The sequence below is a fragment of the Puma concolor genome, chromosome F2, assembly GCF_028749965.1.
Source record: "Puma concolor isolate L17-30 chromosome F2, mPumCon1.1.hap2, whole genome shotgun sequence".
In the NCBI taxonomy this organism is placed as follows: Eukaryota; Metazoa; Chordata; class Mammalia; order Carnivora; family Felidae; genus Puma; species Puma concolor.
In genome coordinates this window covers 61,203,085-61,219,636 of record NC_141684.1, presented here as the reverse complement: position 1 = coordinate 61,219,636, position 16,552 = coordinate 61,203,085, and the positions used below count along the sequence as shown (strand labels likewise).

General features: G+C 37.4%; 1 protein-coding gene across 4 annotated transcripts in view; it reads left to right on the top strand.

Moving 5' to 3' along the window:
* Positions 1 to 14,839, top strand: part of TERF1 (telomeric repeat binding factor 1) — a 34,329-nt gene extending 19,490 nt beyond the window's left edge. For 2 of the 4 annotated variants that reach the window (XM_086695335.1, XM_086695333.1), the window contains 4 exons: positions 789 to 851; positions 2,366 to 2,457; positions 8,947 to 9,050; positions 13,698 to 14,839. In XM_086695335.1, the coding sequence (XP_086551461.1) occupies positions 789 to 851; positions 2,366 to 2,457; positions 8,947 to 9,050; positions 13,698 to 13,874 (436 nt within the window). In that variant the 3' untranslated portion in view covers positions 13,875 to 14,839. The remainder of the gene's footprint in view (positions 1 to 788; positions 852 to 2,365; positions 2,458 to 8,946; positions 9,051 to 13,697) is intronic. The other 2 variants (XM_086695336.1, XM_086695334.1) reach the window with 2 other exon arrangements.
* Positions 14,840 to 16,552: the final 1,713 nt, after the last annotated feature.

Sequence of the window (16,552 nt, the reverse complement as noted above, 5' to 3'; positions counted from 1 at the left end):
AGGATCAGGACAAGTAAAACATCAGATTTATCAATATGAGGACAAAAGTTAGCAGAACATAAGTGAACAAGGATAGAATCAAAAGTGTGATTGTGAAATCAGACAAAAGATGAAGCCTTCATGTTATCAATGGTAGATGCCAACTTTGCTCTGATAAAGCTTATAAACTATTTCAAGGCATTGAGAAGTACAGACATGAAACACGAACAGTACCTAGTTTGTTGTTAAAATTTATAGATAGACTTAAATGCTAAAGAAGTTGAGATGGGTAGCTTCAAGGAGGGGTGAGCATTGAGCAGGGCCTTGAAGGATAGTTAGGATTTTTACAGTTGGTTGAGGAGGAAGTGTCATTTTAGGAGAAAAGAACAGTTCCAGTGAAGACACAGAGGTATGTAAATGGTCATGCTTTTTTTGTGGAAGCTTAAGTTTAACTTCAGCAAAAGAGATGAATTTGTTAAAAAGTTCAGTTGGAGACTCGTGGGGAGGGCGAGAAATTATACTTGCATTCATGGAGGTAAGGATCCATGGGAGAGTTTTTGAAAGTGACATGAATGCTGGAGTACATTAACTTTGCTTGACGTATGTTTATGAAAGCTTAATTTAATATCTATCTGGTCTCATATCTGGGCAGAAATTATCCATGTTTTAATGGACTATCTGTATGTCCTAATGTTACCAGGGTTTCTTTTCAAAGATATTTTGTATAATTTGAAGTATGACTTGATTATATAGTATTATCCTTGTGAAAAGTTTCTTTTGTTTATATTCTTACAAATTTTCTTTTAAAGTGTTACTACTGACAAAAAGTCTGCTGGAACTGAATCCTCAGAGGGTACAGTATCTTTATTGAGGTGAAGTAAATTGACATTTTTCTTCTCTGTCTTTAAAATCTTTGATTGAGGCACTTCATGCAGACCTAAATATGTTATTACTGTCATATAAATGGTGTGATTTAGAGAATATTGCAGGTGCCTGCTTACCTCAACAGATATTCAAGACCCTGACATGTCTTGAAATTCAAAACTATAGAGACCTGCCTCTGGGATCCTGGGTTGTCACACATTGTTTCCACAAGGCCATTTTTGGTAGACACATATAGGGAGTGCTTGAACTTAAAGCAGATGTTTAACAAACTCTTATTCTGGCCCAGAAACAAGGATCTGTTGCTAGGGGGTTGATTACATTTCTGATGAATATCCCAAATTCTGATTTTATGAAATTACTTGAAAAAGTGTGTTTAATTTACTAGAAATTTCGTAACAGACAATCTAACATATTCAGAGAGCAGAAAGTCTACATGAATGATTTCAGAAATGGAGCATTTGGGATGCGAACACTGAAATAACATGATAAAGGCATCACTTGGGGGTAGAGAAAGATCTGTTAATGATAGGAAGTGCTTACAAGGATAGTGAATGATCCTGAAGAATGGTAGCAGGTGGTACACGTCAGTGGCATGAACTGCAAGGGCTAAGGTTTCTATGGAAGCAGGCATTCATTAGGAAATGAAAAGTATAGAGACCCATCTCTGGGACCCTGGGGTCATAGAAGGAAGAAGATTAAGCCTGCTGTACTTAAGCAGGCCTGCTCCCCAGCTTTGTTGCAGCCAGGAGGCTGGGCACCAAAAGGCTGCCTCCTAGCCCTTCAGGAGCCAGCCCAGTCTGGAGGGCCTTGGGGTACCAGAGCCCTCCCTAAGAGGGAGCTAGTTTTTAGACAATGGGGAGAGGTGGGGGAACTGGTGAAGAGATTGAAAACAGCATTCCAGAGAGCACGAAAGAAAGTTCTGGAAGGGAGAGAAAGGATTAGCAGGTTGCGGGGTAAAAATAGAGATTTTAGGTGGTGATAAAATCATTTCCTAGGCTTAGATGAGCTACTTTTTTCATCTAAACTAGCTCCTTTATAAAACAAATAATAACAACTTTGCAGGGTTGTCAAAAAATTTTGCCACATTCTGTATTTCCAGCCTTCCTGTCAGAAAAGCTCTCTTTGGAAGCTATAAAGATAAGTGGTACCTGCCATTATGTGTAAAGGAATTTTGGAATTTCTCTTTTGGGAAATAAACTTAAAAGACATGGGAAAGAATGAAAGTTCATAGCTGATAGTCTGAGGTGTTGTTTTTTTTTTTCTTCATCTAATTAGAAGGCCAAAAGAATCTAGAGTTCTAAATAGATGAGATGGAAGAAATAAGTGATGGGAAGAGAGGGAAGTAAAGACAACAAAAATCTTAAGAGGCCAAGGTTAAGATGGGGCACTCAGCAAGGAGAGCACCAAAGGAAAAAGGCCAAAGTAGAAGGTCCTAGAACAGAGGTTAAGACCAATCATCTACCCTTTTTATAGCTTTTCTATGCTTTTATGTTTAATTTAGGTCTCACAAGAATCTCTTTCTATCTAAATGGAAACACAGAAGCCGACAGCAAGATTTTAATAAGAAAGAGGAAAGAGTGGAAACTCTTCAAAGTGAGTACTCTTATTACTATTACAATTTTTAGAAGTGGAGAATTGAGGTGTCCTTGAAAGTGATCCAGCCTTTGACCTTCCCACCACAGCACACAGACACACTTCAGAAAACTGAAACAGAGGATTAGATGTCATAACCTCATAGAGTTAATTTAAAAAGTTAGTGATTAATTTAGAAAGTTAACCGTTCTGATTGCCTAGTTTAATTTTGCTATGCTGGTACACTGCTTTTCTACCTTAACTTTATTCAGGAACTTGAGGTAGTTACTTACCTGAAACGTATAGTTGTGATCATGGTAGTTATGTTCTATGAAGTCACCATGATTAGTGAATACTGAACCATTACAGGGGAATTACAAGACCAGATTCTTTTGAGCTTCTTGTCACCACAGTTTTGTTACCTGGTAAATATATAACCTTGTTCAGTGTGTTTATATGTTTCTGTTTAAAGACACTTTAATATATAATGTTAATGCATTAACCTTGAACTCATGGCCAGTAGCACCGTAATTCATGCCTGGATGAAGCTTACCTAACACACATATTTTTTCTTTTGGGAACATTACAGTCTTCTTGCACTTAGGAACTCTAGACAGCACTTCCACAACGCTTTTGGGAGCCATTTTTAAACAGCAAAATTACCCAAAAACACAAAATGTAGCATTAAATAGAGTGTAAAAAAGACAATTATTTATAACAGAGCTAAAACATGAAAGACAGAGCTTCACCTTGCTTAACCTCAGCTAGGAACGTACACTTCAGGGGAGTTAAATTTTTTGTTGTTCTGCAGTGACCACAAAAGCACTCTACGTATTGATTTTTGAGTTACAGGTAATTAGTAGGGAGGTGAATTCACAATTACAGAACCCAGGAATAATGAGGATTGACTGTAGAATCTAGCTACCCTCTTCATTGCATTTAGAATTTATTCTCAAAAAAGGCATCGCTGGATTTAAAAAACAAGCAACAAGAATCAAAAAATCTTGAAAGCAGTCCATAATTATTTAAATTACAATTTGTAAGTTTCTTCTTGGTATATATTCATTCAGCAAATGTTTATTGAACCTACACTATGTTCTGGGTACTGTATGAATGAATGTAAGGATATTTAAACTGTTGCTGCACAGTATTGTTTACTGATCCATATAACACTAGTAGATGTGCCAGCTTGATGCCAGGGACAGAGTGGGGCTGAAGTAGGTACTAAATGGATAAATTTATTCATAGCTGATGGCTGATGACAGGGCTGGTATTCATTGATATTTGTAAATTGCAGCTCTGAAATGTTTACATTCATAGATACTATTATCATCCTCATTTTAAAGATGGCAAAGTTAAACTCAAAGAAATACTTGGCTTCGTGTTGTTCCAAAATTGTTCTGCATCTATTGCCGCAAAATAGGAATCAATTATAAACTAAAATAATTTGGGATTCTGGACTTTTAATTTCATAATACAAAACTCAAAGAAATGGAAACATATACTTTTTTACATTCTAAATAGTTGATCAGTGGCTAAACTCTGAGAACTATAAATAAATAACCTCATTGCAGAGTGGTTTGACAGTGACTGTGGATGTTGAGCCTGGAAGATCTTATGTGTTTTTGTACATTTCTTGACTTTTTGTTATGTTAGTAATACATACATACACATTATTTTTTTTTTTTTTAACCTTCCAGTTTGGTTAAAAGGCATGCAGTATCCTCTCTTCATAGTTAGAGGATATTAGTTTTGTTTGTGCTAACAGTTTTTTTCAAAAATTTTTAAAACACCTTTTTAAAAAAAATTTTTTTTTCAGATTTGTAAAACTGCCATGTACTTGTAAAAAATCAAGTGATTCAGAAAACTTGAAAGAAAAAAAATCCCCTAAATTCTTTCTGTGCAGAAAAAACTTACCAGCATTCAGTGAGGTGATGATTAGTATTTGAGTTAAAAGCTTTCTGTATGTAAACTCATTTAATTCTCAGCAGTCTTACAAGTGCTTTTTTTTTTTTTTATCATCCCCATTTTACAGGTGGGGAAGCTGATACAAAAAAAGATTAAGTAAATTGCACGTGGTCACAGAAACAGTGAACAGAAATAGAATTTGAAATTAGATGTTCTTTTTTTTAAGTAAACTCTGTGCCCAATGTGGGGCTTGAACTCATGTTGCCAAGATTAAGAGTTTCATGTTCTTAGCAACTGAGCCAGACAGGTGAAATTAGACATTCTGACTGAATAGCCCATACCTTTAATTGCTGGGCTAGACTACTTCAGTGGAAGAATAGATAGCCAAATAAAAATTTAGAAAAATGTGATCAAGTTACATGTTACTTTAAAATATATTAACATTTAGTTTCAGGGGCACCTGGGTGGCTCAGTTGGTTGAACGTCTGACTTCGGTTCAGGTCGTGATCTCACAGTTCATGGGTTTGAGCCCCGCGTCAGGCTCTGTGCTGACAGCTCAGAGCCTGGAGCCTGCTTCGGGTTCTGTGTCTTCCTCTCTCTCTGCCCCTTCCCTGCTCACACTCTGTCAATCTCTCTCTGGAAAAATAAATAAACATTAAAAAAAAATTTTTTTTTTAATTTATTTACGTTTAGTTTCTAAAGAATGAAACTGAAAAATTCACTGACTTTATGTAAATATTTCATGTTTCATAAGAAGTATATCAGTAATCTATATGATTCCTCCAAAATGAAGGATAAAGAATATGAACTGCTTCGAGAGGTTGGGTCAGGTTGCCTCTGTAATCATAGATTTAAACTTTAGACTGTTGATTGATTTTTATTTAAAAAGGGTGAGATTAGCAAAAAAAAAAAAAAGATCTCCCCCAGTTACCCAGTTTTTCTTAGTTTCATTTCATATGTTGAAAGTTTGTAGCATTCTTTTCTAGCCATAATTCCCAAAGTAGTTTAATCTGTATTTAAATTGATTTATTGCTTACTACTGACCCTTTGACCATGATGTCCCCATTCCTTAACTCTTGTATGGCTATGGCTTTTTAATCATTATTTATTTTTGAGGGAGAGACAGAGACAGAGACAGAGCGTGAGTAGGGGAAGAACAAAGAGAGAGGGAGACACAGAATCCGAAGCAGGCTCCAGGCTCTGAGTTGTCAGCACAGAGCCCTGTGCAGGGCTTGGACCCACAAACTGTGAGTGAGATCATGACCTGAGCTGAAGTCAGATGCTCAACCGGCTGAGCCACCCAGGCACCCCTTGGCTATGGTTTTTTAAAGATGGGATTATAGGTGTTATAATTTCTAAAGATTTACATCACTGAGAATGTCTGTTCTTTTTTCTTTTTGGGATGAGAAAGGGAATTTACTTGCTCATGATACTTCTAAGTTCAGATATACATCGCCTTCAGGTGTGGCTGGATCCTGCTCCTTAAGCATTTTCATCAGACCTGCTTCCTCTGTGTCTCTTAGCTCTACTTTGCTCTGTTGGCCTCCCCTTTAGGAGGACCTCTTTTTTTTTTTTTTTAATTGAAATATAGTTGACACAGAATGTTACATTAGTTTCATGTATAGAGCATAGTTACTGTAACAACTCCATACATTATGCTATGCTCACCCTAGGGGTAGTTACCATCTGTCCCCATACAGTGTTAGTGCAATGCCATTGACATAGGGATCTATGCTATATCTTGAATGTGTAGTGTTTTTTGCTTAAAGGGAAATTTGGCTAAATGTAATATTCTTTGGAAATAGTTTTTTTTATAACTTTATGGATATCAATTCATTATTTTTTTACTTTGTGAGGGCTGCTGTGGACAAGTCTGATGCCAACCTGACTTTCTGCCCACTTTGTATATGAGTTGCCTTTTATTTCTAGATTCACAGGTCTTTTTTAATATTTGCACTTAATACTATAAATTCCCCTTTAATTACTGCTTTAGTTTTATCCCACAGATTTTGAGATGTTGTTTTTTCATTTAGTTCAAAATATTTTTTCATTTCCCTTAAGACTTTTTCTTTGACTTATGGCCTATTTACAAGTTCTTTGTTTAATTTCCAAATATTGAAAGGTATTCCAGATAATCTTTCTCTTATTGCTTCCCAATTTAATTCTGTTCGGGACTGAGAAAATGCTTTGTAGGATTTCTTTCTTTTTTTAAGTTACTTGTTTTATGGTGCGTAATATGGTCTGTCTTGGTGAGTGTTGATGTACACTTGAGAAGAATGTGAATTCTGTTGTTGAATGGAGTGTTGTAAAATGTCAGTCAGGTGAAGTTGGTTCATAGTGCTGTTCCGATTTGGGCATGCTTATTTTTGCCTACTTGTTCCACCAGTTTCTGAAAGAGAATACTGAGACCTCCAGCTGTAATGATTAATTTAGTTCTTGATCTCTGCTAATTTGTTAATTTCCTTTTTGTTTTTATAGTCCTCTAGCACCTGTTTAAACAATTTGCAATAGGAAAATCTCTGTTCATAACTAGTGTGTTTTCCATTTTCCTGGTTGGAGCCTGACTAGAATATACGGTCTGTTCCTGCAACAATACCATATTGTATCAATTACTGTAGTTTTATAATAACTCCTTATGTGATAGAGCAGTTCCCTTCATCTTACAGAAATATTTTGACTGTTCTCGGTGTTTTGGTCTTCTGTGTTGTCAGGAAAAAACCCAACTTCATAGAGGATTCTGCAGGTGCCACAAGTAGACAATAAGACCTAACAAGTCAGAGCAAAACAGTTTGTTATAGCACAGCAAATAGCATGGCGTCCACATAGTTGTGCTGATTCCTTTATCCCAAGTCCCATAGACAGTGTAATGGCCCCAGATAGACACTGTGCAGGCAATGGGTTGTATGGTAACTGAGGAACTTGATGCCAAGGGCCTAGCACTTTTTGAATAAGCAGCAAAACATGATAGCGAACAAGCTAGTTTCCCCCCAACCTTCCCCACCCCCCTCCCAGCCCAAACACCCCTGCAGGAAAGAGTAGGTGCTCAGGCTGTGGTTCCTTTGACCTACTTAGGTGCCTATTTGACTACAAAACTGCTTCGTATCACGAAACAAAGAAGCCTTGTACATTCAGCAAAAACTGAAGGGATGCTCAGGACCATTGGCGGACTACTTCTCATAACACATATAATTTTAGAATAATCTTGTTAAGTTCTACAAAACACCCTGTTAAAATTTTTATTTGAAGTTGCACTGTAGGGGCACCTGGGTGGTTAAGCATCTGACTGTTGATTTCCGCTCAAGGCATGATCTCATGGTTTGTGACGTGGAACCATGCATCAGGCCCTGTGTTGACAGTGAGGATTCTCTCTCCCTGCCACTCCCTTGTTCACACAGTCTCGCATGCTCTCTCTCTCAAAATAAATAATGAGAAAAAAATATTTTAGGGGCACCTGGGTGGCTCAGTCAGTTAAACATCAGACTCCGGCTCAGGTCATGATCTCACAGTTCATGAGTTCAAGCCCCATGTCAGGCTCTGTGCTGACAGCTCAGAGCCTGGAGCCTGCTTCGGGTTCTGTGTCTCCCTCTCTCTCTCTCTGCCCCTCTCCCACTCGCTCGCTCTCTCTCTCTCTCCTTCAAAAATAAACATTAGAAAAAAATGTTTTAATAAAAAATATTTTAAAAGATGAAATTCCATTGTAAACAATAGATACTTTTGGAAAAAATGGACACAGTTATTATATATTAGTGTTAATTATAGACTTTAGTTATAGACTATATTAGATGAAGTCTTCCTATGCAGCATATTTCTCTTATTTAGATTGTCTCATATATTTTCTTATAATGTGTAGTGTATATATATACACATACATAGTAAAGCTTTATAATTTACTATATACATACAGATTTTGACTACTTTTGCTAGATTTATTTATAAGAATATTGTATTTTTTGTTACTATTGCATATATTATCTTTTGCTTGTTTTAATTATTTTAACTGTTGCTAATAAACAGAAATACTATTGAGCTTTGTTTAATGATCTTATATCCAACCATCCTGCTAAACTCTTTATTTGTAGAGATTTTCAGTGTTTTTACATAAACAGTTTTCTTTCAATAGTTAAGTTCTATTTCTTTTCAGTAACATGTACATTTATTTTTGTCTTACTAAACTGACTATATGTAAAAAAGAAGGAATGGGGAAGGGTTACAATTCTTACACTAGGTCAGATATTCCTTAAGCATTATCCTAAGTAAATTTCAACAATCCTGTAAGATAAATATTACTCAATTTTTTTTTTTTTTTTTTTTTTTTTTTTTTTAGCAGATGATGAGAAATGGTTCTGGGAGGTAAAATAACTTGTTTAAAGACATATAAAAGAGTCAGCATCAGCATTCAATACCCCCTATGATTTTCGGAAACTGATCTTTGCATTGTACCGTGCTGCTTCCAGATTCAAAGGGGAAAAAATTAAACAGCCAGAGTTCTTTTATTTAAAATAGCTAAATACTAGATAGGAATTTCATGGAATCTTTCAAAAAATAATCCCCTTTTTTATTTTAATGTGACACAGTTTTTGATGACAATATTTCTACATTTAGGTAGAGGAAAGGAAAAAAACAGACAAACCACTGAAAGCAAGAGAAGACACATTTTGAACAGTCAGCCAGTAACTTCCAGAAAACGTCGATCTAGGAAAAAACAGGTATTCATTATATTTCCTTATTTTTGTCTCCCTTCCTGTCTTTGGTTTTCCCTAGAGACTCCCTAGTAAGAATTTGAAGCAGCTTTTCCAGCTGAGGCAGTTGTTTTACAGGAGCCCAGATACCATGGTGAGATGCAGGAGGAGGGGAAGTATTCTATAGTTTTGTGATTTTTCTAATTCGTTGACTGAGTTGTGTCCCGGGCTAAAACCATCCAATGTGCTTCTCAGCTTTTATTTCCTCTAGCGGGGGCTGGAGTTGGCTGGAGATGAGTTGGAGTTGTGGACACCTGGAGTTTTTTAATTCAAACTTGTCCACAGTGAGTCTCCATCACTTCACCCATCATAGTTACGTGTTTCTATCAGTACTGGCTCTAGCTGTGAGCTTCTTTTCCTGATAAGCTGTGATTCTCTATATCGCCCTTTTTGTTTTTCTAGTTTTTATGTTAGCAGTTTGCCTATTGGCGTTAATTCTCTAGTGGATCTACAAAGAGTCGTTGACTTTCAGTTTAGTTTTTTTCTTTTGAGAACTGGAGTGATCTTTCCAAGCTTTTTATATGTCCCAGAACTAGAAGTCTCAGCCTCATACATTTTTTTTTTTTAATTAATTTATTTTGAGAAAGTGAGCACAAGCTGGGGAGGGGAAGAGAGAATGGAAGGGAGAATCCTGAGCAGGCTCCCCACTGCCAGCACAGAGCCCCACTCGGGGCTTGATCCCATGAACCACGAGGTCACAACCTGCGCTGAAACCAAGAGTCAGACGCTTAACCAGCTGAGCCACCAGGTGCCCATCTGCCTCATAATTTTTTTTTTTTTAATGTTTATTTATTTTGAGAGAGACAGAGTATGAGCAGGGGAGGGAGGAACAGAGAGAACAGACAGACAGACAGATGGACACAGAATCCGAAATAGGCTCCAGGCTCTGAGCTGTCAGCACAGAGCCCAAGGCTGGGCTCGAACTCGGGAATGGCAAGATCATGCATGACCTAGGCCAAAGTCAGACGCTTAACCACCTGAGCCACCCAGGCACCCCTGCCTCATACTTTTAATTGACCTTTCCCTGTAGTTCTTCTGGCAACAATTCCAAATGAGATTGTACGTGTTATTTATAGATATATATAAAAAAAAAAAAAAAGTTTTTTTCTTTTTTTGGTATTTTAAAAAAAACACGGGTTATCAACTACATAATTTAAATAATAGAACATAGATGGTATTGTCTGTCACTGTTTACTATTGCCAAAAAAGAATTCTTTGTCTATCACAAGTACCTCATTTTATTTTTAGCTTTCCACTGTTGGCTTTTTGGTGGGACAATTTTTTTCAGTGAGTGACAGATTTCATCTTATTTTGTGTTAACATTTTCTTTTTTTTTTTTTTTTTTTTAATTTTTTTTTTTTTCAACGTTTATTTATTTTTGGGACAGAGAGAGACAGAGCATGAACGGGGGAGGGGCAGAGAGAGAGGGAGACACAGAATCGGAAACAGGCTCCAGGCTCTGAGCCATCAGCCCAGAGCCTGATGCGGGGCTCGAACTCACGGACTGCGAGTTCGTGACCTGGCTGAAGTCGGACGCTTAACCGACTGCGCCACCCAGGCGCCCCGACATTTTCATTCTTCTGATTGGACAGATTCTCCTTGCTGCATTTGTCTGTGAAACAGACAAAGGTATTTCTGCCTGCCTCATCACAGTTTTATGGGTTTTTGAGAGAGAGAGAGAGAGTGCACATGTGCACAAGCAGGGGAGGGGCAGAAGGAAAGGAGAAAGAGAGAATCTTAAGCCAGCTCCACACCCAGCACAGAGCCCCACTTGGGGCTTGATCTCCTCGATCTCTTTGATCTCCTGACCATGAGATGATGACCTGAGCTGAAATGAAGAGTTGGATGCCTACCTCAACTGAGCCACCTAGGTGCCCCATCGTCACAGGTTAAAAAGAGACTTCCTTTTGTAAATGTATTCTATTAAAGAGTAAAAGTAAATGTCTTTCGACAACAAAGACTTTTTTCCCCAGAGATGGTATGTAATGGGAATTACTGTAACTGGGGGCTTTTTGGTACTATAAATAGTATCATTTTAAGGCATTATAGAGCATTGGTTTTTTCTTCTGAAAGACATTAAAAATGACAATACGATTTTCAAATATAAGTTACATAAAACATTTTTAACCATAGGAGAGAAAATGGTGCGTTTCAATTTGTTATATGCTCTTTATATTTTGTAGGTTATGGGCTTGACCAGGGTTGTTATCATTTTTTTTATTGATTCTATGTATAATATTTCAAGGAAAGCAGGGGCGCCTCAGTGACTCGTTTGAGCATCCAACTTTGGTTTAGGTCATTATCTCAACAGTTTCATGGGTTCGAGCCCCACATCGGGCTCCACACTCTGTGGAGCCTGCTTCAGATTCTCTCACTCCCTCTCCATCCGCCCCTCCCCCACTCATGCTCATGCGCACACGTGTTCCCCCCCTCAAAATAATTAAATAAACTTAAAAAAAAGAAAGCAAAAGATAGAAAAGCACAAGGAATACAGATTTTTTATGTCCCAAAATGTCATCTTAAACCCTTTGTTTATTATATGATATTATGAATGGAATCTAAGAAGTCAGATATCGAAAATAAAGAAACGAAAAAGAGGAAACGAAAGAGTAGACTCAAATGAAATTGTACTGTCCTTGTGTTTTCTTTTTGTTCTGACACCGTGAAGCCAATTGTGGCATCAACTCCTTTTATAGAAGGTAGGAGTGGGCCTCTTTAAACTTTTAAAGATGATGTTATTATTTGCTATATGATCACATGTTCCATATGATGTTTTGCAAGACCCTTGCCTTTAAATCACAGATGAAATTAAGTTTGCAAGATTCCAAACATTCAGATCAAACAAAAGAAGGCATAAACAATCACAGAGTAATAATGCATCAAATTAAAGTAACTCTTTTTCAAGAAGAAAAAATTAAATACTTAATGTTAAAAACTGAGGTTAACCTTCACTTGACAAAATTATAACTAACTTCTAGGTGAGAGGTTGGCAAACTCTGCAAAGGGCCAGGTAGTGAATATTTTAATAGGCTTTATGGGCCATATACTGTTTCTGTCACATATTTTTTTCTTCTTTAAAAACCTTATTTTGAAATGTAAAAACCGTTGTTAGCTTCTGGTCAGTGCAAACAGCCTAAGGCTGGAGTTTGGCAGTAGCTCGCTAACCTCTGCTGTATGTGATCCACTGGAAAATACTGTTTAAATTTGTACCCAGAAACCTAAAGGGGATTCAGGCAGAGAATATTAATTTATTTTTTAAGAGATCTGAGCTTTTGTGTTGTATCAGGTACCATCTGTGCATTCTATTAAAAGTAATTCGCTCAGCTTAGAACAAGAAAACTGTGGTGTATATCTGAAATTTGCATAAACCAATGACTACTTTTTATTTTTTTCTTTATTTTTTTAATGTTTATTTTTTTATTTTTGAGAGAAGGAGTGCACACATGAGTGGGAGGGGCAGAGAGAGAGAGAAACAGAATCCCAAGCAGGCTCCAGGCTCTGAGCTGTCAGCACAGAGCCCGACGCGGGGCTCGAACTCATGATCCGCGAGATCGTGACCTGAGCTGAAGTCCAAAGCTTAACTGATTGAGCCGTCCAAGCACCCCGATACTTTTTAAAACCAAACAAAACTGGAGTGCCTGGGTGGCTCAGTCAGTTGAGCATCCAACTCTTGATTTTGGCTCAGGTCATAATCTCACGGTTTGTGAGTTCAAGCCCTACACTGGGCTCTGCGCTGACAGCACGGAGCCTCCTTAGGATTCTGTCTCCCTCTCTCTCTCTGCCCCTCCCCCACTTGCTCTCTGTTTCTCTAAATAAATAAAAATAAACTTAAAAAACTGAACAAAACTGTAGCAATTTCTTACATAACAGAAATTCTTAACTTGGGGATTGTAAAAGTGATAGATTTTTTTTTTCACACTTATTTTTTTTTGTGAGAGAGAGCGTGAGCAGGGGAGGGGCAGAGAGAGAGGGAAACACAGAATCTGAAGCAGTTCCAGGCTCTGAGCTGTCAGCACAGAGCCCAGTGCGGGGCTTGAACTCACAAGCTGTGAGATCATGACCTGGGCCGAAGTTGGACGCTTAACCGACTGAGCCACCCAGGCGCCCCATGATAGATATTTTAAAGGAGAGTCTAGGTAGCCTCTGAAATGTTATGTAAAATTTTGTATACCTTCTGTTGTCTGTGAAATGGATCCACAGCTTATAAGCTGTTACAGAAATCTAAGAAATGTACATGCAAATTCTTCCTCCTTTAGAAACTTTAATACTGGGGTGCCTGGGTGGCTCAGTTGGTTAAGCGTCCGACTTTGGCTCCAGTCATGATCTTGTGGTTCGTGAGTTCAAGCCCCGTGTCGGACTCTGTGTTCAGAGCCTGGAGCCTGCTTCGGATTCTGTGTCTCCCTCTGTCTCTCTGCCCTTCTTCTACTCACACTGTCTCTCTCTCTCTCTCTCTCTCTCTCTCTCTCTCTCTCTCTCTCTCTCAAAAATAAACATTAAGAAAAAAAAAGAAACTTTAATATTATTTTGATTAAAAACAGTTGGTTTTATAGTATGTTCTTTAATTTTTTAAAGAATTTTATTTCTGTGAATAACTGTTCTATATTTTATCATAAGGCATGGCTCTGGGAAGAAGACAAGAATCTGAGATCTGGTGTGAGGAAATACGGAGAGGGACACTGGTCTAAAATACTATTACATTATAAATTCAACAACCGAACAGGCGTCATGTTAAAAGACAGATGGAGGACTATGAAGAAGCTAAAACTAATTTGCTCAGACAGTGAAGACTGAATGTGTTTGTAAAAGCTTGGTAAAATCGCAGTTAAATAGTTTGATCACGGCATTTTGTTTGAAACCGGTGGTCATTGATGTGTCTTAAAATTCTTATCTAAAGCTTTACAGTATGATTACAGTGTCACTTTAATCTGAAGATTGATGCTATAAGAGTAAAATTCTATGCCATCATTGCATTCTTAAAGAATATTTTTCCTTTGAAAAAATGTAAATTTGTTGAACCCTGGTGCTTTCGATAATCTTATCCCCAAATCCTATCCCCCCGCCAAAAAAAAAAAAAAAAAAACCATGAAAACCTGGTAAGAGAAAAAATGTATTCCTGTTAACCTATTCTGCATCTGTAGACTGACTTCACCTTGGTAACACACATAAAAGTAAAGTTTCTCTAAGACTTGATTTATGGCCTTAATATATTAGTTACTAATATGCTTATTTATAGAATGTACAAAGCAATCCATGACTTGTAATATACTTAAATTTTCCTTACAGTAGTTTCATATAAGGGAGAAAACTTAAAAATAGTAATATCCATACAACAAAATTTGTACTATTACCAAGAATAGCTTCATGTCTCATTTAGGTACATTTAACTTTGTTTCAGTGTTAAAAAAATCTGCTTTATAATATGGTCCCATAAATACCAGTTTCTATGATATTTTCATTTAATACATCAGTATTGGGCCTAAGTAGTATTCTGTAAATGCTTAAATTGGTATTAACCATGATTATTTGATGTCTGTGTTAAATGCTAAATAAACAATGTCATAATACCTTAACAATTTTAAGTTCTCACCAACCTTTTATTCTTTAGAGGATTTAGTCATAAACCAAGAGCATTCTTTGACATTTGGAGTCACATGTGCTTTATTTAATGAGTGAAAATATTGAAGTATTGGTGTACAAAATTAAATGGGAGTATTTTGTAATCTGTATTTCATTTCTTATTAAAGTTGCATACATTACTTTCCCATTGTTCCTGAATTTATTTTCTTATACATCTAGTAAACGGAAATGTGGATAATTACTATATGCTTCTTGACTGTCCTTTACTAGTTACTGCCATTGCTTATTACAGACATTTTGATGGTTTGTGCCAAAGCTAGCGACAAGAGCCAAAATGGACCTGTAAGTAAACCTCATTCCAAACATACCATAAATCATCAAATTCTAAGTTTCCATTAACTGTGAGATGTTCAATTATTTCATGTGCCACTAAAAAAGATCAGTGTGTTTATGCTATACTATGGTGCTTTCTTGAGAATTTTATTTTACTTATTAAAAGAGGTATTTTAGTTTAAAGATAAATTTCTATCATATGACTTGTGGATATGTAAAAAGGAGAAGCAAAATAAGTTGAATAATGTATTTCTAAAACTTCATCTTAAATCTGAATTTTTTCTTTAAAATTTTTGAGATAATTGTAGATTCACATGAAGTTGTTAAGTGATACAGAGAGGTTGCTTGTACACTTGTTCCTCCAATTTTTTTCCCCACAATATTCATAAAACTACAGCGTCTCACCATCAGGATACTAAGACAATCCACCAGTGTACTGAACATTCCCCGGTTTTACTTGTACCGTATGGTGGGTGTGTATTTAGTTCTAAATAATTTATCACTTGTGTAGGTTCACATCTTCACCACCATAGGCAAGATCCTGAGCAGTTCCACCACCACAGGGCTGCTTCCCCTTGCCACTCCTCTCCCTGTCGGCATCATGCCTCCAGCCCCTGGCGGCCTCCATCTCTAAAGTCTCATCTTTGTAAGATGCCATGTAGTGACATTCACCGAAATGGTGGAGTAGGGAGCTCCGAAGACTTTTCCCTTTACTGAGGCAACCGTGAAGCTGGCAAATACTATGAGAATCTAATTTTTGAAACTCGAGAATATAATTAAGACAACTGGAGGAGTGCTTAATAAAGAGGCTACTACATCTTGCATGAGAAATTTTTGGTGTTCCTGCTTTCCGCACTTGGGACAGTGGCTGGTTTTCTTGGTGTGGCTTGATGGTGCCGGAGGGGCACCTCATTCTCACCACACTGTTGTGTTTTGACCTGTCTGGCATTTCTCTGAGAGTTTAATCCAGAAGTTTCCCTTTGTCTTACCCCTTTTGAACTCTCAAGGGGCTTTAAAAACATTGCCTACAGCTGCCTAGAGTCAGGAATGGCACACAGACTGAAAAATCTGGGGAGCAAGATACGTGGGGGTGGGGAGGTGTGCAGGAAAGGCGCTTTGAAGGACTCATGTAAACCAGAATCCAGAAGGCCGCCCACGTGCCCAGGACGGCACAGTCTCAGACCTGGCAGGACCCTAGGCCTCTACCTCTAATCTTTGAGCTTCACACATATAGGAGGTGGAAGATAAAGCAGAGTGGTAAGTGATCGGCTGAACGTTGAACGAGCCCCAATTCAGCCAATTTGCAAAGGCCAGGAGAATGTCTTGTTTCTCTTTTTGACTTGAGGCATTTCAGCAGATTAAATGAAACAACCAATTTTATGGTGTTTTTTCTTTCGATTCATGGATGTAGCTGTAGTTTGTTCATTTTTATACAGTAATATATGATTATATCACCTTTACTATGTTGAATCTTTGAGTTGTGGAGATAAAAACCACTCAGAAGTGAGGACAGGCTGTTTTCTTCAGGGCGTGTTATAGCGAGGGAGTCAGCCACGACT